The 26,747-nt window shown below is 41.7% G+C and overlaps 1 protein-coding gene across 1 annotated transcript in view; it reads right to left on the bottom strand.

Annotated features, from left to right (window-relative positions):
* The window catches only part of LOC147161442 (uncharacterized), a 68,129-nt gene that overhangs the window by 22,725 nt on the left and 18,657 nt on the right, over nucleotides 1–26,747 (bottom strand). The window contains exons 5-20 of the mRNA XM_086096094.1: nucleotides 26,394–26,447; nucleotides 24,001–24,054; nucleotides 23,856–23,909; nucleotides 17,321–17,365; nucleotides 12,995–13,048; nucleotides 12,679–12,723; nucleotides 10,172–10,225; nucleotides 8,756–8,800; nucleotides 4,654–4,707; nucleotides 3,653–3,697; nucleotides 2,730–2,783; nucleotides 2,099–2,143; nucleotides 808–861; nucleotides 593–646; nucleotides 135–188; nucleotides 11–64 (exon numbers count right to left, since the gene is read on the bottom strand). Of these exons, the coding sequence (XP_085952220.1) occupies nucleotides 11–64; nucleotides 135–188; nucleotides 593–646; nucleotides 808–861; nucleotides 2,099–2,143; nucleotides 2,730–2,783; nucleotides 3,653–3,697; nucleotides 4,654–4,707; nucleotides 8,756–8,800; nucleotides 10,172–10,225; nucleotides 12,679–12,723; nucleotides 12,995–13,048; nucleotides 17,321–17,365; nucleotides 23,856–23,909; nucleotides 24,001–24,054; nucleotides 26,394–26,447 (819 nt within the window). The remainder of the gene's footprint in view (nucleotides 1–10; nucleotides 65–134; nucleotides 189–592; nucleotides 647–807; nucleotides 862–2,098; nucleotides 2,144–2,729; nucleotides 2,784–3,652; nucleotides 3,698–4,653; nucleotides 4,708–8,755; nucleotides 8,801–10,171; nucleotides 10,226–12,678; nucleotides 12,724–12,994; nucleotides 13,049–17,320; nucleotides 17,366–23,855; nucleotides 23,910–24,000; nucleotides 24,055–26,393; nucleotides 26,448–26,747) is intronic.

The following is a 26,747-nucleotide window of genomic DNA, read 5'->3' as shown; positions in this document are numbered from 1 at the left end:
TCTTTCTCACCTTTGGTCCTTCGAGGCCATTCTGTCCCGGTGGTCCCATGTCGCCAGGGAAACCCTATTGAGGTCAATTCAGCCGCGTCAGAATTCCGCGCTTAGCTAACAGTCGCAACTCGGCGAACACGAACCTCGGGGCCGATCGGTCCTGGCGCGCCATCGGGACCTTTGTCGCCCAGACTGCCCTGCAAAACGGGGGCAACCCGTTAATGACTGCATCCTGTTACAACAACATCCACGACATCCACAGTTCGCTTTCTCTGATCCAAAACGCTTCGCAATGGTCCGACTCACCTCGGGTTTGGTCCTCACAGCCGACTGGCTGCTTTGGCGAGCTCGAGTTTGTGTTAAATCGAGAAAAACGAGTGCAAAAAGAACAAGTGGTCGGATCTCTTATCGCAATCGAGAGCTTCAGTCTTGGAATAACTGACCTCATAAATCGAACTACGCTTAGATTTGAATTAAAAGAGTCGCGATTTAACGATTGTCCACTTGGCGTCAGATCTGACAGAAATGATGTCGCTAACTTTCTCAGAGTTTCTGGTAATTAGTTCACAGTAGTAAGAGTAGTCCAAATTTAAAAACAAACCTGCGGTCCTGGTTTCCCACGGGGGCCAGGCGGTCCTGAAGCGCCCTGGATGCCCTGTTATAAATAAATAAATAAATAAATAAATAAACAAGCATGTCAAGACAATGCAGGGCGACTATTGTTTTTTTTGTTTGGACCCCATCAGCGGAAATCCGGATTCTGATGACGTGCAGTCGACAACAAGCCACAAATGATTTTCAACTTTCAAGACTTGCCTCGTCTCCTTTGAACCCTAGCTCGCCTTGCTCGCCGGGAAGCCCGATGTCACCCTGATGAGATCAAGAGAAACATGGATGACGGATGAGGTCCGGGCCCAAAGTGGCATCAAGAACATTCGGTTTACGATTGACTGGCTTTGCTAGCAAAAACAGCGCGCGCGCTCCTTCTGTGTCATCGGCTCCTCTGCCATCGGAACCAAAAACCTCATAAGTGCTCCAATAGCGCTTAAGCAGCACCGGTTATTTCAGTCTTGTCTAAAGACGTGGATTTAACGGAGTTCCATGCGAGGACGTGTTTCGTTTCGCGGTTTGTTTAGGGCAGGGGTGTCAAAGTCGTTTTGCTCGCGAGCCACATGGCGGTTACGGTTTCCCTCGGAGGGCCCTTATGACTGAAAACCATATAATTGTACCATCACCTCATCATGTTATTATGCACGATTTAATGATTGCATAATTGTGTATTTTTGATTTTGAAATTAGAAGTCATAGAAAAATAGTGGTAAAGTATTGTACAATTTATGTTAAGAGGGGATTTTGGTGAAAAGTCACATCGAATGATGACGGGGAGCCGGATCTGACCCCTGACCTTTGAATTTCAGCCAATCAACCTCCTGCTAAAATGGACATTTTTTATTTATTTATTTATTCATTTGAATGACTTTTCACAGGACAATACTGAATGAAGAGTCGCGCGCCTTCGGTGTAGTACCACCTTGTGCCACAAAATGCAGCACTGAGCTCTGCTGGAAGATACGCCGCGTTAAATTAAGCAAGAAGGGAAAGGCAGAGAAGGTCCTAAACCAAGCTCCAGTGACAGTTACTGTTACTACAGAGCAGAGAATATATTCCTGCGAGTTTTACTGTTTTGGTTGTTTGCATATTTTGCTGCTCGGTGTGTGGTTCATAATGAGCATAATTTATGCTAATTCTGTTCGCCTGTTCATGGCATTTCACATTAAATGAATATAAATATATAAACTATCATGAGATGAAATGACATGGCTTGTTTGGACATTAAATATTGAACGTTATTTATGTGTTGTATGGAAATGACAAACAACTTGTCCTCCAACTTCTTTCTCAAAGTGATGTTACGCAATAGTAGGCCGAACATAGAAAGTTTGTTTTATTAAGTAAAAGTAGCGGCAGTGACGTGACTTTGAAGCATTTGGATATTTTCTGCTTATTGGAGGTTGGCATGTAGTGAAAGCATGCACTAAAGTTCTACAGCCGGGGACGCAAAGAAGTACACATCCATCACATGCAATAACAGGAAGATTCAGATCACCTTATCACCTTTCAGTCCTGCTTCTCCTGGATTTCCGGGCACCCCCTGGAAGAAACACCAAGCCAGGGGTTGAGATTTTGTTGTTGTTGTAATATACATACATTTGCTCCCCAAAAACATATACATTTGTTCTATTTTAAATGTTTAAAATTTTAAGTGTCCCAAAGACGTATTTATATGTTTTTTCTTTTAAATGCTAGAGCATACAGAAGGCTTTGATGCAGCCTCTCAACTGCAAAGAACGGTTGAAGCAATGGTAGTTATGACACAAACGGCCAGCAGGTGGCAGCACAGTATAAGAGATCAACCTGGGCCATGTTGAAAAAGAGCTCTCATTTATTCACAATTCTAAATAGATTTGTGAATAATGATAAAGCTTAGCTATATTCTAATGCTAATTGCTGCAAAACGGAAACAGATAGAAATCTTTCTCAGGTTCCATGTTTTTATAGCAATAGAACACAAGATTCTGCGGGCCTTGCAAAATCTGTCAAAATCCAGTAAAACAGCCGGGATTGTTTCTGTGAAAATGGCTGGGAAGTGAACGAGTTAATATATCAGGCAGCCCAAACGAATAGACTTGAGTGTAAAGGCTGCCGGGACTGTCCAACCGGTATGTAGTGAGGCTTACCTTCAGTCCATTGGGCCCAGGAAGTCCCATTTCGCCAACAGGTCCCATGTCACCCTATCGACCAACAAATGGCATAAACATATTCATGCATACATTGATTCGAGGGAATAATACAAATACAACTTAACAGTCATGGTGTATGCAGATCTCTCTCGCTAGTTAGCTAGCTAGCTAGCTAGCTAGCTAGATATCTAGATAAAGCTAGCCTACTCACACTTAAGTACCAAAACATAAGCTCACTGTAGACATTATACAGTACAGATATAATTTCAGCAATACCTTTAAACTGCCAGTTGGGGGCAGTGTAAACACTTTACTGTTCCCTCAAGTGGTTTTGAGGGAAAGTGCACTTCTATGGCTCTTTGGAATGCAAAAACGCTGCCTGTAAAGTTAATGAAGGTTTTTTTTGTGTGTGTGTGTGTTTAAGTAGGCTTTTTTTGTGTGTTTGTTTTGCATACATTTAAATGTGCAACCCTTGTCTGGTCACACAAATGCCACAGTGGATAAAAAAAATGCTGGAAACAGAGCTATAATCAGGCTCCTCCAATTACAGGCCTGCTGCCACCGCCGGGGGCCCAGAATAACCCGGGAGGAGCGACTGGTCGCGGGTGAAGACGGGACGCGACAAGAGATGATCACACACTTTTATGTGGCTATTGGTGTGTGTGTGTGTGTGTGTGTGAGAGAGTGGGGGGGGGAGGGGGGGGGTGGGCTTAAAAAAAAATTGCAACCTGTTAAAATCTGTTTGATCAAAGTATTTTCACATTTAATTCGAAGCGTGCCCGCTTCCACTATTTTCAGCACGTTTACGGCGGCAAACCCAGCGAAGAAAACCGCCATTTTGTACACAGGCATTTTCCGTCTCATTTCATTTAAACGGAGCATTTTCCGGACAGACGCGCAGAACGAACCACTGTACTCACAATTAGGCCGAGAACTCCATTTGGACCGGGGGCTCCCATCTGGCCCTGCGTACACAGAAGGAGCAAGTGAGGGGGGAGCGCAAAAAGCGCACTTTTCTTTCCGTGGTTATTGCCTCATGTTTTTTAAAACAAACACGCTCGGAATAGTGGCCCGGTTGTTCAGGGTCGCTCATGAGAGGCGGCTGTGTGTGCTCGGGAGCCGAGCGAGAGATGTGAGCTCCCTAAATGCTGCTTCCTCTCAACTCTGCATGTATCTTTTGTGCCCCCCCCACACCCCCCCCCCCGTACCGTCATCTTTCAACCTTTATTAGCAAAGTTTTTACAAATAAAATGTAGGATTATTGTTGCATCCATAAATGGAGGGAGCTGCTGTTTTTGGCTCTGTTGTCACTTTTTGTTTGCTTCTCAATAATAAAGAGGGTGAGTAAGAGTAATTAATTCCCTCATTTCAAAATAGTTATCAATTATTAGTATTTTTTTGGGCAGCATTTTTTTAATTTGGCATTTATTTTCCAAAGTCATCCCACATCATTGCTTGAATTCTCAAGCATTAAAGATTACGATAAATAAATAATACAAGCGGGAGATACTTGTTAATGATCCTTTAGTCTGAACCAAACAAAAAATCAAAAAGGGTCCGAAACAAAAATTTATATTGGAGATCAAATTGTCACATTTTCAACATTTTTTTTTTTTTTACATTAAATAAATTATTATTAAATCATTACAATAAATATCATAAAATATGGAGCCACTTTTTTATCAACCCTGTATAACAGAACAACTGTGGTTTAGCGTATTAACAAAAAAAAAACGATGAAAAGTTGATGTAAAGTGAAGTTTGATGACAGAAATGATGATAGACAACGCTGTAAAAAATATTCAGATATTTAAAAAAAACCACATCTTTTTGGTTGTTGTCAGTCGTAACAATGCACTTTTTGGATAGAAAGTGTTGGTGAAAGTGAAATTGGCGCGTTTGATGCGAGCGCGTGACCTACAGGTTCTCCGTCTGCGCCGGGTGGTCCTCGCTCGCCAAAGTCCCCCGGAAACCCCTAAAGCACACACAGAGATGATGGATGCACACAAACAGCGCCACTCAAACTCATTTGCTGCCACGTTTCTACGCCAGCAAACCATTTTTTTGAAGCACCGAAGCAACAAGTTTCCTTTCTTTCAAAGCGCATATTGCTCGTTTAGTGAAGCTCGGGTTCGATTAACGCTACAAATCTCGTTTTACAATTCGAGCCCGTAACTGACGTGAGTCTGCAACATTTCTGCCACTTCTTGACTGCGGCGATGTGCTGTAAATGGGTGCGACACTGAAATGTCTCCCGTCTTTAAATCGGACTTTAAGGTTCGTCGGTGATGACATCATTGCGACTTGTACATTCAAATCTGGGTTTCCCGTCCTTGAGTGCACGTCGGTCCACGCGTTGGCTGACTTTGAAGTGAACTAAAAGCTCTCGGAGCCTTTTCGATCCATATTGACTGATAAACAACGTGAGACGACTCAGCAGTGCCTGCGTTTATGATTTGTTATTTGTCCCTTAATGCACTTTTATTTTATTTTTCAATTTTGTACATTTGTAAAAATGTATTTGAATTTATTGTATGTCGTCTTAGTTTTAATGACGTGTGCTGTTGACCTCTGGGCCAGGTCAAAAAGAGATCTCGATCTCATTGGGTTAAATAAAGGTATTATTATTATTATTATTATTATTATTATTATTATTATTATTATGTTGAACTGTAAATACGATTTTAAATGAGCAGCATTACGTTTTTTTTTTTCCTCTAACAAAAAGCTGGAGGACTAAATTGACATCGATGAGGCCTTTCTGTGACTCTTTCAGTGTTACAAACTACTGATGCCGTTTGAAAGCTTGCCACGGCGAAGAGTCATCAGCAAGTTGCAATAGAGATACAAGTAGACTGGAAGAGTCACAGAAAGTGGATGTCTTGGGAAAATTGGATTTGGGATTTTTCTAATGTAAGCCTGTAAGTCGACACTATATGACATTAGTTGACTAGACAAAATTTGGGGAATTTAATTTAATGTTCATTTTATACAAAAAAATAAACAACAGTCACGACTACTGGATAATCCAAGCAGATTTCATCTGGCAAGGCAAACGTGTACATGAATGGGATTAGAATTAAAACTGCGACAGCATCCGAACTGGATGCCTTCTTAGCTTTAGCGACCGAGCAAGCGTCTGCTTTGACGGGATGGGAACCCAACAACGTCCAAAACAAAAACACAACAAACAATCGACATTTCATGGAGAGTTGGCCTTCTGGTCTCGCGCCCGATCGCAACATTCACTGTTGTAATCTGTGCCCTCCCGCATGTTGAGCAATCAATGAATAGTAAAGCAGGGCGAGAAAAACAAACAAAACGCTATTTTACGTCATCGTGAGCGCTGCCAAGCTCGCACGAGATAAATCGAGTCATCTGAAATATGCAACATGAGAGACTAACAGCCCACATTTAAGTCGATTACACTTTTTTCCGAGTTGATAGCACTTTTTTCAACTGCCGAGCAATTACTGCGTCCATTTAGCGCTAAATGCAGGCTAGAGTCGGCCACGCTCGACGCAAAGAGAAAACCGCGTATGCTGCAGAGCACAATGGCGTCTCAGAGCACAAGGTCCGGAGAGGCTCGTTATGGCTGAGCGAAGGCTATTCTGGGCCTCGCGCATTGTTAGAAAAATGCTAATTACCGTCAATAGTCGTGGAAAGTGGCGGGTCTTTGCGACACCTTTTTTTAAACAAAAATAAACCGTCTATCTAAACCCCTGGGTTGAGGTTGTCCAAAATGACCAGTACGGATATCAATAGAATGCCCAAATTCAACACGCCTCTCCATCATCCATCCATCACTTTGTATGCTGCTTATCCTCACAACAATCAACCACAGTATTATTTATACTAGCGTTTCAATTTTTTTTTTATCGTAATTAATCGCATGACTTCATTAGTTAACGCATGATTCATTGCAAACTTGATATCTGTTTTAAATGTACAAAATGCACAATAAAATTTTATCAAGTTTTCATACATACGTGGGAAAAAAAAGTGTTAAACTAATAGAAATATGGCTGCACTTTTAGTCATTGATACGGTAATTTTATCATTTATAAAATTGAGTTAAAATTAAAAAGATAAATAAAGAGTGTGATATTGATTTGTATTGGTCATTTTTTCTGCCACTAGATGGCATAATTGCATTTTGTAAGACGTTAGTGACAGCTCAGTGCATTTTTCTTTTCATATTAAGAGCTCTATCATCTTTAACATGAAGTCAATTCTGCACAATTTTTTAATTGTAAAACTTGACAAAAAAACTTTGTCATATTGAATTCAAAAGTTCTCAAAGGTCTACTAGTAAAAAGTAAAAAGAGGAACCTCATTAAAAAAAAGGCCATAACTTTGTCTAATAGTAAAAAAGTGCTTTGGCGCCACCTTCTGGCATCTATAGGCAATTCCAAACCACTTCATCGTGGGAGTTGACTGTACTCGAGTGGAAAAATGTTACGCAAGCGCGCCTCAATGATCGCTTGTACTCTTGTCGGTCTTATTTGCGAGCGTTCCAACAATGCATCGATGCCGTGTCAGCATTAATCGCAATGTTGACTAAAAGAGCTGCGCGCGTTTGGACGTGGATGACGCATGCAGCTCACACCACAAAAAAAAGATGACTCACGTCGCTGTCACCGGTGCTGTAAAAGACAAATGTGAGGCGCGGGGGGGAAAAAAAAAAAAAGAAAAAAAAAAAAGGAAAAACATTCCAAGTACAGCACTTGAAAGTATTAGTTGAAGTCGGTCCAGTGAGGTTTAAGTGCATCGCTGCTTTTGCATCCAGTCAGCAGACAAGCCCGTTTAAACTTGGATGTTGTGATGCGCAAAGACTGCATTGATGTTTTTGGAAACATGGTTTTGGAACGCTGGGGGGGGGGGGGGGGGGGGGGGTAGACGGCCGTAAATTCATCCCGCTGTACTGAAGTCTATTTTTCAAGTATCGGTGCCTTACATGGAGATATGTTGTTGTTAGGAAAATATCTGTCTGGATAAAAAAAGGCAGACCATGTTCCTTGCATTTTATGATTACAAGGCAAGTTATCAGCGGTTGGCGGGGGTCCAGTTGCGCCAAGCTGTTGATCGCTGCCTGGTCGTCTTTTATTCGGCTTTTATTCAACTCCATCTTATTATTCTCGACGTGCATCGGCTGACTTTTGTCTACTTAAGGGTTAAAAAAATCACAGGTAAGGTGTAATTTTTTCCACTTGTTAGCATCAGCTAATTGAGCAATATATTTTGTGCGTTAGTTGGCAATGTTAGCAAAACTATAGGAGCGCGTTGGTTTTGATAGCATACCTTATAATTGACATGGGAAAAAAAAATGCAACAAATAGAGACAGTGAATAAGCGGGGGATGGGGTTAAAAAAAAAAAAATCTGAGATCAGCTCAAATTAAACTGTCTTACATTGAGGGTTACGCCATCGCAATAGAAGCAAGATGCAGCCTTTTTTGTCACTGCTCCAGATGCACCAAATTTCAACAAGATCCAAATTCAAACCCGTGTTCTACTCCCACCAGCAAATCTGCAGCAATTGTGAATCAAAAAAGGAAGATCGCAAGTGGGTACGTTTTTGCTCCATAAATGCCCCCCCATGTAACGAAAACATCTGCCGAATGGTCTGACGGCGTGTGTTTAAGGGTTCGAAAGCACATCCACACGCACACACACGCGCACGCAGAGCGAAAGCGAACGGCTTCCTCCAGACGGCCCGGAGCCCTTTTAGCTCCCAACAAAAGCCTTTTTCTTGTTGCAATCCCGACCCTGACGCGCGGCTGCTGGGACTCGACCCCGGTTAACCCCCCCCCCCCGCCGACAGGCCTGGAAACACTGAGCCGGCTGTAACAATGACGTCACGCGCAGACTTTTGCACCTTTCGTCGCGCAACAAAAGCTCTCGGAAATCCCGGGAAGATTAGAAGTGAATGTCGCTTGAAAGGCGCGACCGTCTGCCAACTCGCCCAAGCACATTTGCACATGCCACACATTGTCTGTAAAGTATGTTGAGACAAAACTTTACCGGCCTACCCATCTTGCCCCTCTTGCCTGGTTCGCCTGGAATGCCCTGAAAAAAGAGAGAGACACAAAAAGATGGCGGGTGAAAGAAGAAGAGACAAAAACACAACATAAAGAAAAACTTAAAAAAAAACAGTCGACGGATACAAATGCAGTTTTTCCTTAAAGCTGCACTTTGTAACAATTTGCTTAAAAAATATCTTTACAGTAGCCTTTTTATTTGACCATTTATGACGGAAACATTTTTAAATGAGTCGATTAGCACCTTCGTTGTTCATAATGGCCAATAGTTTTCGGGCAGGATTCGAATTTCCCGCCCTCTGTCTGCGCACGTGACGTCGTGTGCGCATTGCCGATGTGAAGAAGGGAAAATGCAGTTTCATTCTTTGGCCACAGGTGGCAGTAGCCATTTGAAATTCAATTTTCTGCCTTTTGACTTTTTACTTCTGCCTACTTTTGAAAACAGATATCCGTACTTTCAGCAGCTTCCATACAATGTCAATGATTTTAGCTTGGCTGTTTGAACCATTTGAATGATCTCAATGGGACTAACCTGGTTAAATAAAGATGACATGGTTTAAATGTGCTTTTACAAAATGTGGAAGGGGCAAAACTATTTTGACATGTTCTGTTTACGTTGCAGATTTTCACCTATTGTGGGTGAGGCATTCGCATCCTCTATAAACGTTGGATTTTTTTCTGTTTTTTTTTCTAGGGCGGGCAAAATGAGTGCGTTCATTTTGAGTTCCTTTAAAGTTCCTTTAACACCACTATTTTTTTTTTTAACGCGTAATTAATGACCACCCCTTACTTGGAAAACATGCACTGGGGGAACTCCAGTCGCAACGCAGCAGACACGTCCATGTCAAAATTTAGCAGTAATAAATGGAATAATAATGCATATATTTGTGGAGTCAAATTGTATTTTACAATTGTAAAAATGTGCAGAAATTACTTCACGTTAAAGATGATATAGCTCTTAATATGAAAAGAAAAATGCACTGAGCTGTCACCAACGTCTGCCAAATGCAATTATGCCATCTAGTGGCAGAAAAATGAACTCAACACAAATCAATGTCACACTAGTTTTTGACAGTACAGTACTTCTTTTTAATTTTAACTCAATTTTATGAATTATGAAATTACTGTATCTATCAATGACTAAAAAATATTTATTTCTAAAAATATATATTTCTATTAGTTAAACTTTTTTTCCACTTTTATGTTAACAAGAGTATGAAAAAAACATTTTATTGTACATTTAGAACAGATATAAAAGTTGCGATTAAATCGTGGGTTAAAAAATTTAAGCCATGCGATCATTTGCAATTACAAATGTAATCGCCTGATACCTCTCGGTTTTTTTTTTCACCATAATTAAAACTGGTGACACTTTCAAGAAACAATGGCAAGCACTCACTCTTTCTCCGTCTGGCCCAGGGAGGCCAAAAGCCCGGGGATTCCAAATGAAACCCTGCAGGAGAGGAGAGAAGAGAAGAGAGAGAGAGAGAGAGAGAGAGAGAGAGAGAGAGGAGAGAGAGAGAGAGATTGACAGAGAGAGATTGAGAGAGAAGGAGAGAAGGAGAGAGAAGGAGAGAGAGAAGGAGAGAGAGAGAAGAGAGAGAGAAGGAGAGAGAGAGAAGGAGAGAGAAGGAGAGAGAGAGGAAGGAGAGAGAAGGAGAGAGAAGGGAGAGAAGGAGAGAAGGAGAGAGAGAGAGATAAGGAGAGAGAGAAGGAGAGAGAGAGAGATAAGGAGAGAGAGGAGAGAGAGAGAGGAGAGAGAGAGATAAGGAGAGAGAGAGAGAGAGAGAAGGAGAGAGAGAGAGAGAGAGATTGAGAGAGAGAGATTGAGAGAGAGAGATTGAGAGAGAGAGAGATTGAGAGAGAGAGAAGGAGAGAGTGAGAGAAAGAGAAGGAGAGAGAGAGAGAGAGATTGAGAGAGAGAGAGAAAGAGAAGGAGAGAGAGAGAGAGAGAGAGAAAGAGAAGGAGAGAGAGAGAGAGAGAAGGAGAGAGAGAGAGAGAGAAGGAGAGAGAGAGAGAGAGAGAGAGAAGGAGAGAGAGAGAGAGTGAGAGAGAGAGAGAGAGAGAGAAAGAGAGAGTGAGAGAGAGAGAGAGAGAGAGAGAGAGAGAGAGAGAGAGAGAGAGAGAGAGAGAGAGAGGGGATATGGAGTGAGTTACTTCAGCAGAATGAAAGCAACGGGAGCTTTTGACCAGACTGGCTGCAGAGGCTTGACATTCGGGCAGCTTGACATTCGGGCTGGGCCTCCGTGAAGAACCAAGCCATGAGGCAAGTGTATATGCCCATGGACTGCATGGTGCTGGCTTCCACGATGTAGTCCAAGGGCACATACCCTCACGCCAGGGATCTCTGAAGACGGGCCCGGGTGTCGCACTGCGCAAGGGGGGAGAGAAACAGACACCACAACACAAAAACACAGCCGAGAACGACGTGCGGTTCGAAGGCGTGGGCCGGTCGTCGCTTTCAAGGTGCCACCCGTTTTCGAAACCGCGTTCTTTGTTTTGTTTTGTTTTTGTTTTGGTCGGGGCCGGCAAAGTGACAAAACGGAGGAAGGATATGCAAAAACGCGTTTGCAGAAAGTTACTTCTGGAGGAGGAAATATGTCACATGATATCACATTTACTCCTCAACAAAAAGGGCCTTATGGGAAATGTCACATGACCAAACCGGAAAAATCTTGATGGATTTCTGGTTGCAGACGGCAACTACTGGCTGATGACGTGACGTTGAAATCCGAGCTTGCGAGAAGATTGCTTTCTTCGTTGCTGGCGAACTCCGGCCTGCGCTTTTTTAAGGCCTCAAAAACTTGATGGAAATCAAGTGGCGATTGTTTGCAATTGTTTGCTATTTGCAAATAATGGCCGTCCACCGGTTATCAGTTATACACAATATAACAGCGATGGTTAATATTTCAACAGGTTTTCTCCGCTCGTGGCCTAAACGGGAGGCAAGCCATTTTTTCACATTTTGCCCAATACGGACATCGGTTGCGCAAATTTCAAAGTATCGGTAATATTGATCTATGACCAAAACCATGTCTTGAAATTGATGTTTGCTACCAGCTACGACGCTTGGAAATTTGTGTACAATTGGTGAAATAAATACTATAGACTTGCTAACTAGCATAGCTAATATCAGTTTGTTTCCAGAGAAGAGCACAAAAGCGGCCAACTCGTCGTCTGAGAAATACAATAAGCGCTTTTACTTTTGTACCACTTAATTATTATTATTATTAATTATTTAGAAGAATTTTGTGTTTACGTTTACTAATGTACGGAGTGCATTGAATGAAAAAAAACGAATGGCCGTTATTGACCTAAACATTTGAAAAGATGACATTTTAGAGCTACCTTGCAATGCCGTGATATTTTGCTCTTGGCCATCTTGCCGTCAGAACCTGATACCGGCCGACCCGTGCCTCGAGGAAAGGTGACAAAAAAAAGAGGGAGGAAGGACTCCGATGCCTCCTTAAGACAGCAGGGCCTCATAACGGAGCTCAAACAGGAAATTCCAGCCAGTGGGGGGGGGGGGGGGGTTGGGGGGGCAGATCTGATAAAGACGCCTTATTGGAACATTAGCATGACTTTGTGTGCGTGTTTGTCTTATTGGGTGCAGCGGAAATCGGGCCTGTTTGGATGAGCTCCATTTTTTTTTTTTACAGCGGCCTGAAAATAGCAACACAATGTTGACAAGACTATTAATAGTGCTACGCTGGGCTTGTGTCAATGTGCTTTTGTGTGCAAAAGAGATGCATTACATAACCCCGCTCGGATGCTTTTTGGCACCCGCGTGCGCACACGCGCAGTATACGCACGGGTGCAGGAAAAAAATACAGATGGCTGGCAACCTCAAATTAAATACTGCAGCGACATGCATTTATCGATCCGACGGTAATCGTTTGACGTACCCGCACGCCTTTGGGCCCCGCTGGTCCTACTGGCCCGGGTAAACCCTGAAAATGAGAGATGGGTTTGATTTTAGTCATTCAGCACTTTGTGGTTTTGCTTGTCCCAAAAACAAAAAAATGTGAATAAATGCGAGGAATACGCTAGCTTGTGTTGTTTATTCGTGCATACGTCACGAGTATTTACACGCACGCACGCACGCGTGCGCGCGCGCACACACACACAGAGGGAGGGGGGGGGGGTCAGCTATTCAACACAAGCTAATCGCACTTGGCTTGGACTACAACTGTACCAGTCACAGCAGAGGATTTACTGCACCTGCCTGCCAGGATAACCTTTGGCACCCGGGCTTCCGACTGGACCTTGCTCTCCCTGCAGGGGAGAGAGAGAGAGAGAGAGAGAGAGAGAGAGAGAGAGAGAGAGAGAGAGAGAGAGAGGGGTGTGGATGGGAGGGAAAGAGGGAGGAGGGAGGTGAAGTGAGAAGGATCATTGTAATTACGGTAACAGCAACACACACGCGTCGGCGCTGACTCCAAAATTGGACATCAACTCCGGAAAGACAAAAAGTATCAAAAACATACTTTTCAATTGATTTGATTTCACTTTTTGTTTATCCGAGTTGGGCAATTGAGAACCGATTCTCTTTTTTTTTTTTTTTTTTTATTATTATTATTTTTTTAAAATTAATTAATTAATTTATTTATTTATTTTTTACCGAGAACCGATTCTCATTTGCGACGCTGACCCGACAGCTGTTCAAACGACGCTAAATTAAGCAAATGCAAATATGTAGACGACAGCAAACTGCGCGGCGTGATATCGTTACGTAATATATTACGCCGCCGCCAACGCTTCGAAAAACGGGCCCAAAAACAGGTGCGGCAGAACAGGGAACGTTTTAAAACGAGTTGTTGCAGAGCAGGAAAGTGAAAAGATCGGCCAAAAAAAGGAAGGGTGACGAAGATGTTCATAAAACAGCTGGAACGGAAAGTGCGGGTGGTGGTATGCATGGTGAGCAGAGAGTGAAAATAGGTTGCGTGTTTTAGATTTGAGTCGTTTTTAATTAATTAATTAATTAATCAGACAATCCGGAGTTGCACTATACCGCGAGGGTTTATCCTTCATGGCCCAAAATTTTAAGCAACTGGATTTATTTATATTTGATTTTGACAGTACAGGAAAGTCTGATTTTTGTGAATTTATAATACAGTGTTTCATATTTTCTGTTGCATGTGTCAGTTTTGCAGTAAACTAAGGCCTGAAAATAGCAACACAATTGTGACATGGCTATTAATAGTGGCCTGTGTCAACTAAAAAGCTTTTTTTTATTTTTTATATATATATATTTATTGGGGTTTTTTTATGCAGACACAAACACACACACAACTTGGCCCAGAGAAAAAATAGAACAATAATTACTTGCATTTCCCCCCAAAAAAATGCTGTTTCAAAATGCAAATCCAACAAAAGTTAAAAAAGGTTCCCAGATCTTCATAAAAATAATCCAGGTCAGAAAATAATCTTAAAAAAAAAAAAATAAATAAAAAAATAATAATAATAATAATAATAATCTTATGACTAAAAAGCTTTTGTGCCTTGGCTCCAAAACTTGAATCTAAATTTGGGATAATCGCATGCTCCAAATGTGTGCAAACAGGTTGGGGTATCGGCCGCCATTTTTGTTACCAGTGCACACACACAAAAAAAAGCCCACAAGCATGCTTGGATGGCTTTGGTGTGGAAGAACTCACCAAAAATCACACAAGTATAAACGCATGAACTCAAAGTAATGTAAGTAGTAAGTAAAAAAAAAAAAAAAAGTAATGTCTGTCAATCGCAATAACGCCGCAACTGCTTGATCACAAAAATGTGCCCCCCCCCTTCGTTGGGTTGGAGAAATCCAAAGTTTCCAAAACTGGTGCCCTTTGGAAAAAAAGGGATGCGGTCTCCTTTGGGGAAGCCAACAGAGCTTTGGACGCCCCCAAGCACGCACAGAGGCGACTTGTGTCGTGTGAATGTATGCGTTTCTTTGACGTGCTCGGGATGTGCGGCCGCGCGCGGCGCTCGCCTTTGCCGTCTCGGATAAATAGAAAGTGCTTACGGTTGAGACGCGGCTCAGCGAGATCTATGGGCCCTTTTTTGTCGAGCGTCACTTCCTCCGCTTACTTTTTAGTTTGACTAAGACTGCATTATCAAGCGGCGCCTTGAGATGCGAGCGACTTCACTTGCGAGTTCTTGAAGATACGAGCCGTCATTTTGAACTCCGCTCACTTCACAACAAAACGGCGGATTGGCGGATGGTGAACGTTGAAAATGGTTGGAAAAAAGTTTTTAATTGCCACTCTCAGTCCAAGTTTACTGTCAAACAAAGAGAAGGACATCTTGTGTATTTACAACAAAAAACATACTGCAACTTTGCCTTAAAGTCCACTAGCATAATGCTAACACATAATGGGAACTTGTGGTGTTAGAATTCTTTAAGGGACTGATTTTTGCCCACAAATGGTGTGGTAACGCATGCAGACAGACAATATCACCATACTGCCAGGCATATATTCTTTATCCTTTGCAAAAAAATGGCAAACATTACTAGGGATGGGCGAGTACTGATACCAAGTATTGGTATAGGGCTGATACCAGGCCTTATTTTATGGTATCAGTACTCACGGCGGCCATTTTACAAACAGAAGCGAGAAAATTGAAGCATAGAAAACTTCATGCAATTTCAAGAAAAATGCTATATTGGGATATATTGGTATTATTTGGCATTTCAATTTTATGTATCAAAAGTACGAGTGGTATTGTATCAGTATTTGGTATCAGTGACCACTCAAGATTTGAGTACTCGGATTGGTGTCAGTCTAAAAAAAAAAAAATGATATCAAACATCTACAAAAATGACTGTAGCTTACCCACAGTAGTTGTGAAACTCTTTTTTTATTTTATTTGTGTAAGGTTGTTATTACACTGCCACCTGCTGGCCAAGTCTCACAGAACAAAAGGATCCGCAATGAATTCATCATGATGCACATTTAATTATATTACCCTACATTTGAAGTAGCTACAGAATTATATATAGAGTGCTATTTTTTTTTATTTAAAAAAAAAAATAAAAAATTCCCAGGGATAATTATGGTGATGAAAAGTGGAATTGTTACTTGCTGTATAAAGCGGCCTTTGTGACGTCCGTTTCTGACTGCCGGTCGGATACTGAACGCACGGCTCATTGTGCGTTCCAGACGAGCGAGTCAACGAGCCCGGCGGTTTGCGTTCAGGTTCAACGGTGACTCAAGAGTTCCCGCCGGCGGTGGGAAAGCGGGGGGGGGGCGTTTTGAAGATGCTACAAAGCTCCACGTAGGATGACAAGTTTGGGAACTCCCAAATGGCGTCTCGGACAGGCTCGCGCTTGAGAATGTTCCGCTCCGCCGCTGCCGCTGACTCAGGCTTTTCTTAATCTTTAATACTAACATTAACATGAGCGACGAGGCCCGGACACGGCCCGGCTTTGGATGCTCCTCACTTAAAATAGTCATGGGTCAAAAAACCGCCAGATCTCCTCCCATTTGCAAAATGAAGGACTTCTTTGAAGTGAGTTTTTTTTTTTTTTTTCTCTCTCCGCAAGTTGGAACGAATGCGGGGATAAATCACGCAAGCGAGCAGACGAAAAGATTGGTCGGAGCAGCTGTGAACGGGACGGCGATGGCCCACTTGGCTTATTTCTGTTTGTCTTTGTTTGGCACCGTGTTCCCGATATCCTGGAGAGCATCACGGCGGACCAGATGTCCCGCTCTGCGCCGGTACGAGCTCATTTCATCTGGCTGCGACTGGTAGTGCAGTCAACCCCTTGCTATATTGCAAGTCATTCTTTTTATTGCTTTGTGCACTACAAAGGAAAGTCAAAGAAAAGTCCACATTTTTATTTATTTATTATTTTGTATATTTTTTTTTTTTTGTAATTTTTTTTTTTTTTTTTTTTATAAAAAAATATTAAAATAAATAAATAAATAAATAACAAGGAAAGTCCGAATTTAAAGTGATACGCCTTCAGTGTCGTACCACATCGCGCTGCAACATGCTGGGCAGTACTGAGGCTCTACTGGAAGAGATGCCGCATAATTAGGAGTAAGAAAAAGGCAGAGAAGGTCCCGAACTAAACTCCAGTAACAGCACCAGAGCAGAGAGAGAATCTATATGTATGTATGTACCGTTTTTGTATGTGTAAGTAGCAGTTTTGCATTTGCGGTGGACAAAATATTCGGTGCATCGCTGAGTACATTTAGCAGCGTAAATCGAGCGTGTTGATGTTTCGACGCATTTTTTGGTCGGTTTCTAAGTCAATTTCATCTGGGAGTGACAATTAATTAAACAGCTTGAAGCAAGCACACCCTGCATCTTAATTGGAGAGCTGTTCTCGCAAGATTTTTTTCATTTCTGAACATTTAAGAAATATATTTATTTAGATTTTCATCCATCGTGCGACAAAGAAAGGCCGACTCAAAAGAAAGTTTGAGTCTTTGGGCTTGTGAATCAAACATTTGACCTGCTGCATGTGTTCCATGAGGTGTAGCAGCAGTGGGAACATTATTACCATGGGGGAGGGGGGGGGGGGGGGAAGGTAGATTTGAAATGGAGAAATGTACTCACGGATTCTCCGGGGAGTCCGGGTGGACCCGGGTAACCTTTCTGTCCCTGAAGACAAAAAAATGAGATGACTGAGCAAGTGAAGCATAAACACACCAGTGGAAAGAGGCAGATGAAAGAAAACACACGCGCGCACAGTGTAAAAAAAAACCACCTGGGGAAAAAAAAAAAAAAGCCAAAGGGCTGAGTGAAGAGTTTGTGCATGTTCACAAAACAGGCCCGTCAAAGCAGTTTGGGGCCGCGTGTAAAGGAGTCAAAATCTCACGCTGCTGTCAAGGAATCAGACTTTCCAATGATGGCCAAGACCGCAAATTCCGCCTGGAGACAAGCTTGTCACAATGACGGAGCATCAGCTTCGCTAGCCAAACAATCGGAATATAAAACTAAATAAAGAACTTATTATACTGACACTGAGCAAAACGTGACAGGAAAAGTAAAAAATAAATAAAACGGACAAAACTCTTCTATTAATGACTTGGATTTGCATCTTTTTCTGGAGATTGGCCGAAATGTCAGGATCATAGTTTAATAACTGACTAACATACTAACAGACAAACTAAACTACCAATGGCCCAAAACTAACTAACTAACTAACTAACTAACTAACTAACTAACCAACAGCAAACAACACAGCATCTAGTGCTGAGAAATGCTTACTTAGTTGGTGAAAATTAAGGTTAAAAAAAAAAAGGGAGCAAATTTTGCCAAAACTGGTTATGGAGTAGCATCATCGCAATAATTAAATAGAAATGAACAAACTACTAAAAGTGACAAATTCCTCCAATTGCAACTTCATCTGGATCGTGACTAACATTTCACGATCATAGTGAGCATAATCCTGGTAAGTAGCTAGCTAACTAGCTAACTAACTACGATTAAAAAAAAAGCCTCTGGAAAAGAGACTGGAATTTGGTTATGTTGTGGAGTAAGCCCAATAACTAACTAACTAACTAACTAGCCAATCACCTGCAAACAAAACACAGCATCTTGCATTGAAAGATTTTTACTCAAAACAAGACGGGAAAAATAAAAAATAAATGCCAAAATTGGTTATGTACTGTTTAACAACTTAATAACTAAACAACCAAACTATGTTTCTTGATGCTGGAAGGGATTGGGCGTTCCTTCCAGGATTGTAATAGTTTGGGATTTTTCATGATGGTTTTTATTTCGCTTTTATTTATTTATTTTATTCATTTTTTAATTCACTTAGTTTTAATTCAATTTCAGGGTTAGTTGGATCGTTTTTGAAAATGCTTTGATTCTGTTTTTGTTAGTTTTATTACTAGATTTAGTATATATATATATAAATATATAATAATAATAATAATATTTAAAAAATAAATAAAATAAAGGTCCCTAATGATTGTGTAAAAAACAAACCCTAAAAGCTGAAATTGACAAAAGGCAAAAACAAAGACCATTTTCAATACAATCACAGTTCATTTGAGTTACTTTTATAAACGTAAGCTCTCGTTTGAGTTACTTTTGGTTTTCTTAAAGCCTTTTTCATTATTATTTACACGGCAGCCCACTCGCATGGCGGCTCACGACCAGCCACCGCCATCCGTCAGCCAACGCCGCGCCGTCACGCGTGTCCAATTCTTCGATCTGCTCTCGTCGTATCTCACATCTGGCGCGCAAGATTCCGCTCGGAGGCGGGATGGCAACAAATGAACACGCCGTCTGTCAAACTGGCCGGCGTAACACAGTGAGTCGAGACGTGTCTTAATGTGTGTGCGTGTTTTCCAAATTTTGCGTGAAAGCTCTCATTGTTTTGCACACATGGCCTCGTCTTGAATTGCTCGCACATGTCAAATATTATGTTTCCCGTTGATGGGCCACACAAATCTTTCAACTTTTTACAACTCAGTACATAAAACGGTAAACCACCATTCGCCACAGGTGATTATGTGACCATGAAACTTTTTTTTTTTTTATAGTTTTACATCCCCCACACATTTTAAGCACATTTAAACTTATTAAAACACACGTTGCACTTTAAAACACATCACTTTTTGTGCCATTCAGTGGATAGTTAGAAATGGAGGGGTGAGTGCACCCATGTGCATTACCACCACCTACAGGACAGGGGTGGAACTGTCTGACGTTAGGTTAAGTCAAGTCAAGAGGGATTTGAATTGTTTTTGCCAATGGATCGAGTTCAAGGTTATTTTAGTGAACTAAAACTTACGAAAAAAAACAAAAACAAAAATTCAGAAAACTATTTCGTTAATGAAATCAAATAAAAACGGCGAACCAGATGTCACGCTCTGTGCCTGAAATGACATTTTATGTTTACAAAACTAACAATAATTATAGCAAATATGTCCTTCATTTTAGTCTTTGGTAATTAATTTAATGCATGAGCCTTTGGGGATGATTTTAAATGTGATTTATTTTTATATGAACAGGGACAAGGACATTTGAAAGTGTGACATCATCGAGCAGCAGCCAATAGAAAAGCACTTTCAGATGACGTCGCTTCTGTGGTGTTTTTTAAATATTGCGCATGAGTAATACACTTTTTTTTTTTTACTAAAACTAAGCATTTTTTAAATACCGACAACTAATAAAAACTAACAGAACCACCCTGAAAATGAATTAAAACTAACAAAATCTAAAAAACTCAAAACGAAATAAAACTAACAAAAATGAAAATTCCTAAACTATAACAACCCTGATTGAGTCAAACGGCTGCATTTAGGATTACTGGAGAGATGTTTCGTTCTAACAAATGAAAACGTTTGACGCGCTCGAGAGGAACTAAATCCTCCGTAACAGCAGGTGGCAGCGGTCTCCATTTTCAACGTAATTACTAGAGCATATGAAGAAATCTTTTCAATAGTAATCCAAATCATCGCCTTCAACAATAAAATGATCTTAATGAATTATTAAGATCGTGTGTGTGAATGCAAGATCGTTTATAGCAAGGCATTCATTTGTCCCAAGCTCCAGTTACACGCCAGACGCTTTCCCGTCTATCCCTCTTTGTCACTCCAATGATGGCAAAACTCAACACAAGGGGAAAAAAAAACAAAAAAAAACTTGTGTGTCAAGTGCAATGCAAGCAGTGCGGTGTCGATGAGCCACTGGCTTGGCTTGAGAAAAAATGTACAACGGGGAGACGGTGCGGGGGGTGGGCGGGGCTTGTGTCTCGGGTACTACCGGCGACTTCTATCGGATTGAACGCACAACGACGGGTGCGAAATGATGTTTGCAAATGTCTTATCTTGATAAAAACACAGAAGATAATAAGTCTTCTTTCATGAAGGATTACGGAATTAAGTGAACAACTACTGTTGATATGCTGAAATCGGAGGATTTGGACAATTTTAAATAAAAACATGGCTTCAACCGATAACTCGATTTCAGGGGTGCTCAAGTTGGGTCCTCGCGTGCCCCTATCCAGCTTGTTTTCCATGTACGTCTATACTAGCACACCTGATTCACGATCAGGATCGTTACCAGGCTTCTGCGTCTTCTTGCTGATGAGCTGATCATCAGATTCAGCTGTGCTGCAGGAGGGACACCGGCTGGATAGGGTTCTCTCTCGAGGACCCAACTTGAGCACCCCTGCTCTATTAAGAACAGTTGTCGATTCATTTGATAATCGTTTTACTTGTTGATTCAAGAACGCTTTGCATCTTTAGAGAATTAGAGATGAAGTTTTCTTTTCATTTCCTAAAAGTGATGCGATGCGGTCGTCTCCCGCGCCGAACAGGTGCTAAGGAATACTTTTTAAGTAAATGTGTGTCAAGTGCGTGGGACGGTAAAACGACCGGTACATCAGAAACCTTTTTTTTTTTTTTTATTTGGTCTCTGTACAGTCTGGAACATATTTCCCGCCATTCACTGCATGTTCGAGGCAAGAAATGACAAAAGCCGTTGGAAAAGCGATTTGTTACACGCAAAAAAAGGTGCGCGTCAGAAAACCGCGCAACGTGTCAAGACCAATCCCATCCCAGCGGACATGAAACGGAAACACTGACGGTGGGAACGGACGCGGCGGAAAGAGCGACGGCGTCGGAAAGGTGAGATGCGCCGGCTGAGGTTTGGCCCCCGCGCACGCTCGCCCCTCCGTGACCCGGCCCGACATCTTGAAAAGCACTCCAACACGCTTGGCTTGCCTTCGTGCCGGCGGCCCCCTCGAATTTCTACGTCTCGGATGGAAGTGTCAGGCAGGGGTTGAGTTCGAGTGTGCATGTTGTGCGTCTGTGTGTGTTTAGGTGTGTAGGTGGAGAGCAGCTCTCTAGTTTTCCTACACCGCGCCAATCCCGACAAGACGGCGCGGTTGCGTTTGAGGGCGGGGCCTAGCGCCATTGACGCTAACATCACAGTGGAAGCCATCAACTGCTACAAGCCGGGGCAAGAGAACGAGCTGAAAGTGTGACGTGTGAAAATTATAGTTGTTCACATCGAGGGCCACGCTAGGAGAACTAGTAGCGGTAATGGTGGTGGTAAGAAATGCATCAAAAATTTGAAATGTTGCTTCAATATCTTTACCAATTTTTTTTTTATCAAGCCCTTGTCCCTGCTCTCAAGCGCTGTGGGCGTGCCTGCCGAATTGAGACCACACCCTGAGCATCTTTTTTTTATGCCTACTACACATTCCTGCATTTTTGAGCCACAAAACAAATTGAAGCCATTTAAAGTCTCTGGAAGGCGCTAACTGGCTCGCTAGCTAGCTAGCTAGCATCAATAACTAAACAACTCGCAATCGCACCAGACAACTGCGACTGTGAACAAAGAATACTCAACGTTTTATGAAGTGGGGGAGGGGTGACTCACTATTTAATGCCAAGCGTGTCAATGGTATTTTAGTGACGAGAAGAAAAACGGACAAATAAATAAGGTCACACGAGTGGCACAGGAAGTGGGTGAAAAAACATGACGAGTAAGACGCAGTAGTTCCACTCGTGCTGAATTGTCTGGCGAGTGATGACGAAGAACATTCGGCGAGTACATGGGCCCCGAGGCTGAAGCGGCGCGGGGGCGGATGAAAGCCAACAGGTCGTACCTCCAGCTGAGACCGACAGGAGCTTATGTGTACTGTACGTCGTTTAGAGCAGGATGCTGAAGGGTTAATAAGCACTTGAGTGCACAAAAAAGGAAGTCCTTGCGGTTCATTTAACGAGCTTCCTCCGCGGTCGTCGCGTCTGATGATCGAGTTGCTATGGCGACGGCGGTGATGTCAATCAGACTTAAAAAAAGCTGCCACATAATCGCAGTTGTAGTCGCTTCAACGTCATTAGCGGCTAATCACAGATGAGGACCAACGGCGACAACTTCCGGGAACCTCCTCATCTGGACGCGTTTTAGTCGAACCCTTTTCGAAATGTTTTCCAGCAGAGCGACGCTGTCCAAAAACAAGTTTATTCAAAGTATGCTTGAAGTATAAAAATTGGGAGAGTATACACCAAGTAAATGTTAAGTGAACTTGTAAGTATGCTAAAACATGTACTAAAAAAGTTGACACAGGGGTGCCCAAGTCCGGTCCCTCGAGAGCCCCTATTCCAGCCTGTTTTCCATGTTCCTCCTGAATCTAATGATCAGCAAATCAGCAAGCTTTGCAGAAGCCCGATAACGATCCTGATCATGAATCAGGTGTGTCAGTGGAGAGAAACATTTGAAAACAGGCTGGAATAGGGGGCTCTCAGGGACCCAACTATTCAACGAATACCTTTAAAAACACATTTTGCCACTTGCTGTCGAGTCAAGAGGACATCACCTGTGCTGAGGAAGCAGGTAATGATTGGTCGTTACCTACTTCCTCAGCACAGGTGATGTCATCTCCAGTCGACAGCAAGTGGAAAAAATTAATTGTACATGAAAAAAATTCATTCTGGACAAAATATGACCTTTGTTACTGCTGAAAATGGCTTAATGAGTCAAGTATCCCTTTAAAATCGAACCGCCCTTGAATGGTATCGCACCACATGTATCGGGTCATACGGATTCATCTTATATTGGAAAGAACATTAATCATCTTGATTTTCACTGTCGGATGGAGATCCAATTTGACCAATTTTCCAATTCCCCCCAAATTGATACTATTGGTCCCTTTCAATGGCTGCCCGTTATTTTTGACGTATTATTGACTCATTTGAAGAATTTTGCTTAACAACAAATCTGCTCATTCTCTTGGACGATTGAAAATCTGGATGTTCTTTCAGGCAATAATGAGTGGCAATAGATTAAGATCCATCGGACGACATCCGATTGCTCCAACGCTGCCGCGCGGAAGGAAACATTTCCACCTTTGACATGTTTTATTTATAGCATCACTCGTGGCTCTAAGACCTTTGGAAAAGAGTTTGGGAAGATGATATAAGTGCAGTCATTTGCTTTTGTCAAGTTTCAAAGGCCTTTTGTCGGGTCAACAGTGACGCGGAAAGCGGATGATTAAAAAAAAAAAAAAAAAAAAAGGACTCATGTAAAGCTTCGTCGGTTGACACAAAGAGGCACTTGTGTGTTTGCGAGTGCTCATTTCAGACACTTGGGTGAGGTAAGAGTGATCAACGGGAGGTGCCGTTACCTTTCGACCTTCTTGACCGGTCATCCCAGCCGGGCCGAGGATTCCCGAGTCGCCCTTGAAGAAGACAAAATGTGACAAAAGGCAAGAATGCTAAAAATGTAGCGCCAATTGCTTAGCGAGCAGGACTGTGTGAAGAGGAAGGTACCTTTTCTCCTTTAGGGGCCGGTCCAGGTGAGATGCCAGGGTCTCCTTTTCGACCCTAAAAGAAGAACGAAAATGGACGTTGTAATCGATCATCCACATACTATTTTTTTATTTTATTTATTTTTTTGGTCATTTGGAACGCGCTTGATGTTGACAAGATTAGCAAGCAAGTCCCAATAACGAAGCAACACTTCAAAGTTGCCAGCTGCTAATGAGCGCATGCAAACTAACTTACAGGAAAAAGCTCCCTGCGGTTTACAACTTCATTTCATTTATGAAGTGAAAAAAAAAAAACGAAAAAATCTGGGCTGGAAAGGAAACATCAAACACTCGCGCTCATTCGGACTAACACCTAAAACGAAGAAACTCCTTTAAAATGCAATTTTAAAAAAAGAAAGAAAACAATACTTTTATGAAGTATTCATGTAAGTTCACAATATAATGGGAATAGTTCAAAATATATATTTTTTTTGTTATTACTTTTTTGGGTTGTTTATATCACCTGTCATTTAAACTCAAGTCATTCTGCTGATTTCATTCTTTATTATGACTTTTAAATGTAAACTTACGCTAGTCTGAAAAAAAGAAAACGGTAATATTTTAACTTTTCATGTCATTTTACAACTTATTTTGTACAATTCAAAGTGCATAATTTTTTATTATGACTTACTAAAACCAATTCATTTGGTAGTCAAGGTAGCATTTTTTTTATATAACTTACTTTTTTTTACATTTACAAAATACTTAATTTTTTCCCAATTTACAACGTTTTTAAGTAATTTGGTTGGGGGGGGGGTCGGATTGATCGATTACCGTATAACTATTATAAAATTAGTTAGTTTTTTTTCCTTAAAAAAGACAGTAAGTCTCTTTACTTTACATTTTTTAAATGTAATTTTACAATGGATTTTGTATATTGAAAAGTGCATTTATTAATTGTTTACAATCTTCACAGAAGAATATAACTTTTTGTTGAGGAAATAAAGAATGGACAAGAAAGGTCCCTGCGATGCATGAGGACGTTTTGGCAACATTTGGTATTTTGTGTAATGTAGATCACGTGAAGCAAGATTGTTTGTCCAGGAGGACAACGCCAACATTTGCTCTCCTGTTTTCACACGTTAAAATTGGACTCTGCCTTAAAAGATCTCCTCCCGGACCACAATTTCCATTCACCGCTGCCGTCCGTCCCTTGGGTGGCGAATGTAAGAGAACACTGACTCTCTTGTTGGACGGACACCGCTGACCACATTTCGTCAGCAAAGAGCCGTCCAAAATATAAACGACGGAAGCTCATGGGGTTGACATTTTGGGCGAACTCAATTCAACCTTGGATATGGATGTATTTATTTATTGTTTATTTATAACCTTGTATCATCTTTTTGATTTCGTCTCTTGAATATTATGTCCAAGAATAGACTTTTCTTTGCCCTCTGTGACTCTTCCAGTCTCTCTGTCTCTTTTGGTTGCAACCTTTTGACAGTGTATGCTCAACGTCCACTCGGGGAGGTTTCAAACAGGATTTTGCCCACTGAGGTTAGAGTCGTAGAGATACAGAGACTGGAAGAGTCACAGAAAGACAGAGATGTGGACATCCTTCAAAAATAGGTGGTTCAATTTTACAGTCTATTTCTAGGGAACGTATTTCTTTCCTTTGCTTGTAAATTAGGGTGACCATATCCCCATTTCCCCCCCCCCCAAAAAAAGAGGACACTCGCCCCGGCCTTGAAATTGTGGTACCAGTCGCAGTTACACATTTTACTTCACCTCCTATTAACACATTTTTATGAATTTATAAAAAACCCTAGCAGGACGTAAGTAAATGGTCTGTCCTCCCAAAAGAGGACATATTTGGTCCCCCTATTTGAAATGTCTTGAAATCTTTTGTTTGTAAATATGTTTAAATGTCAATGTATTATTCTAGTACTTTTAAAAAGGTTTTAAAAATTGACAGCTTCAAAACTGTGAAAACTTTCCATCAGCGGTCACAGTATCAGTTCAGGCATCGCATTTACGAAAGCGCCACCTAACACTCTTCAACCAATTCAAGGTAGATTTGACATATTTTTACGAAAACATGGTCTTGAAATGAACGCTTGCAATCAGCTGCGAGAGTTCGCATGCTTACAATTGGTGAGAAAAATACTGTAGAGTCACAAGTGAGGAAGAGAACTCGCTAGCTAGCTAGCTAGCATGGCTAACAACAGAGAAGAAGATTCTCGTTTTTTGAGAAAGAATACTTTCACTGTTTCTTTTCTTTTTACATTTAGTAAATCATACAATGGAGCATCTTCAATTAAATCTTTACATTTTAGAGCAGCAAACGCAATAATGTGATATTTTTGCTCAATTTATCAAACGACACGTGCCTAATTGCAAGTCCAAAAAAGTTACCTTGAGCCCGGCTGATCCAGGTCGGCCAGGGTTTCCATGAGGACCCGCGGGACCCTGCGGAAGAAAAACAGCAAAGTCACTAAAACGCTACAAGACCCAGCATTCTTTGGAGTTTTGCAACTTGTAGTACACAATTATTATTATTGGGTGGGGCTGGTGGGGGGGGGGGGGGGGTCACTGTCTGGAGAAAACTTGCTGCTTTAACACATTTTCCGAGTTACTCAAGATTGGTGTTGATGGTGCGGGGGGGGGGGGTGCGTATGGAAAATGGGGCTCGATGGATCAGCTCCTCCATATGGATGTGGTTTTCCTGCAGCCTGTTGCCTCCAACTCCACAGCCCCCCTTCCCCCCCC

The sequence above is a fragment of the Leptonotus elevatus genome, chromosome 15 (assembly GCF_054856555.1).
Source record: "Leptonotus elevatus isolate MCC_2025b chromosome 15, RoL_Lele_1.0, whole genome shotgun sequence".
In the NCBI taxonomy this organism is placed as follows: domain Eukaryota; kingdom Metazoa; phylum Chordata; class Actinopteri; order Syngnathiformes; family Syngnathidae; genus Leptonotus; species Leptonotus elevatus.
The sequence above is the reverse complement of the archived record's forward strand: the minus strand, read 5'-3'. Positions and strand labels throughout refer to the sequence as shown.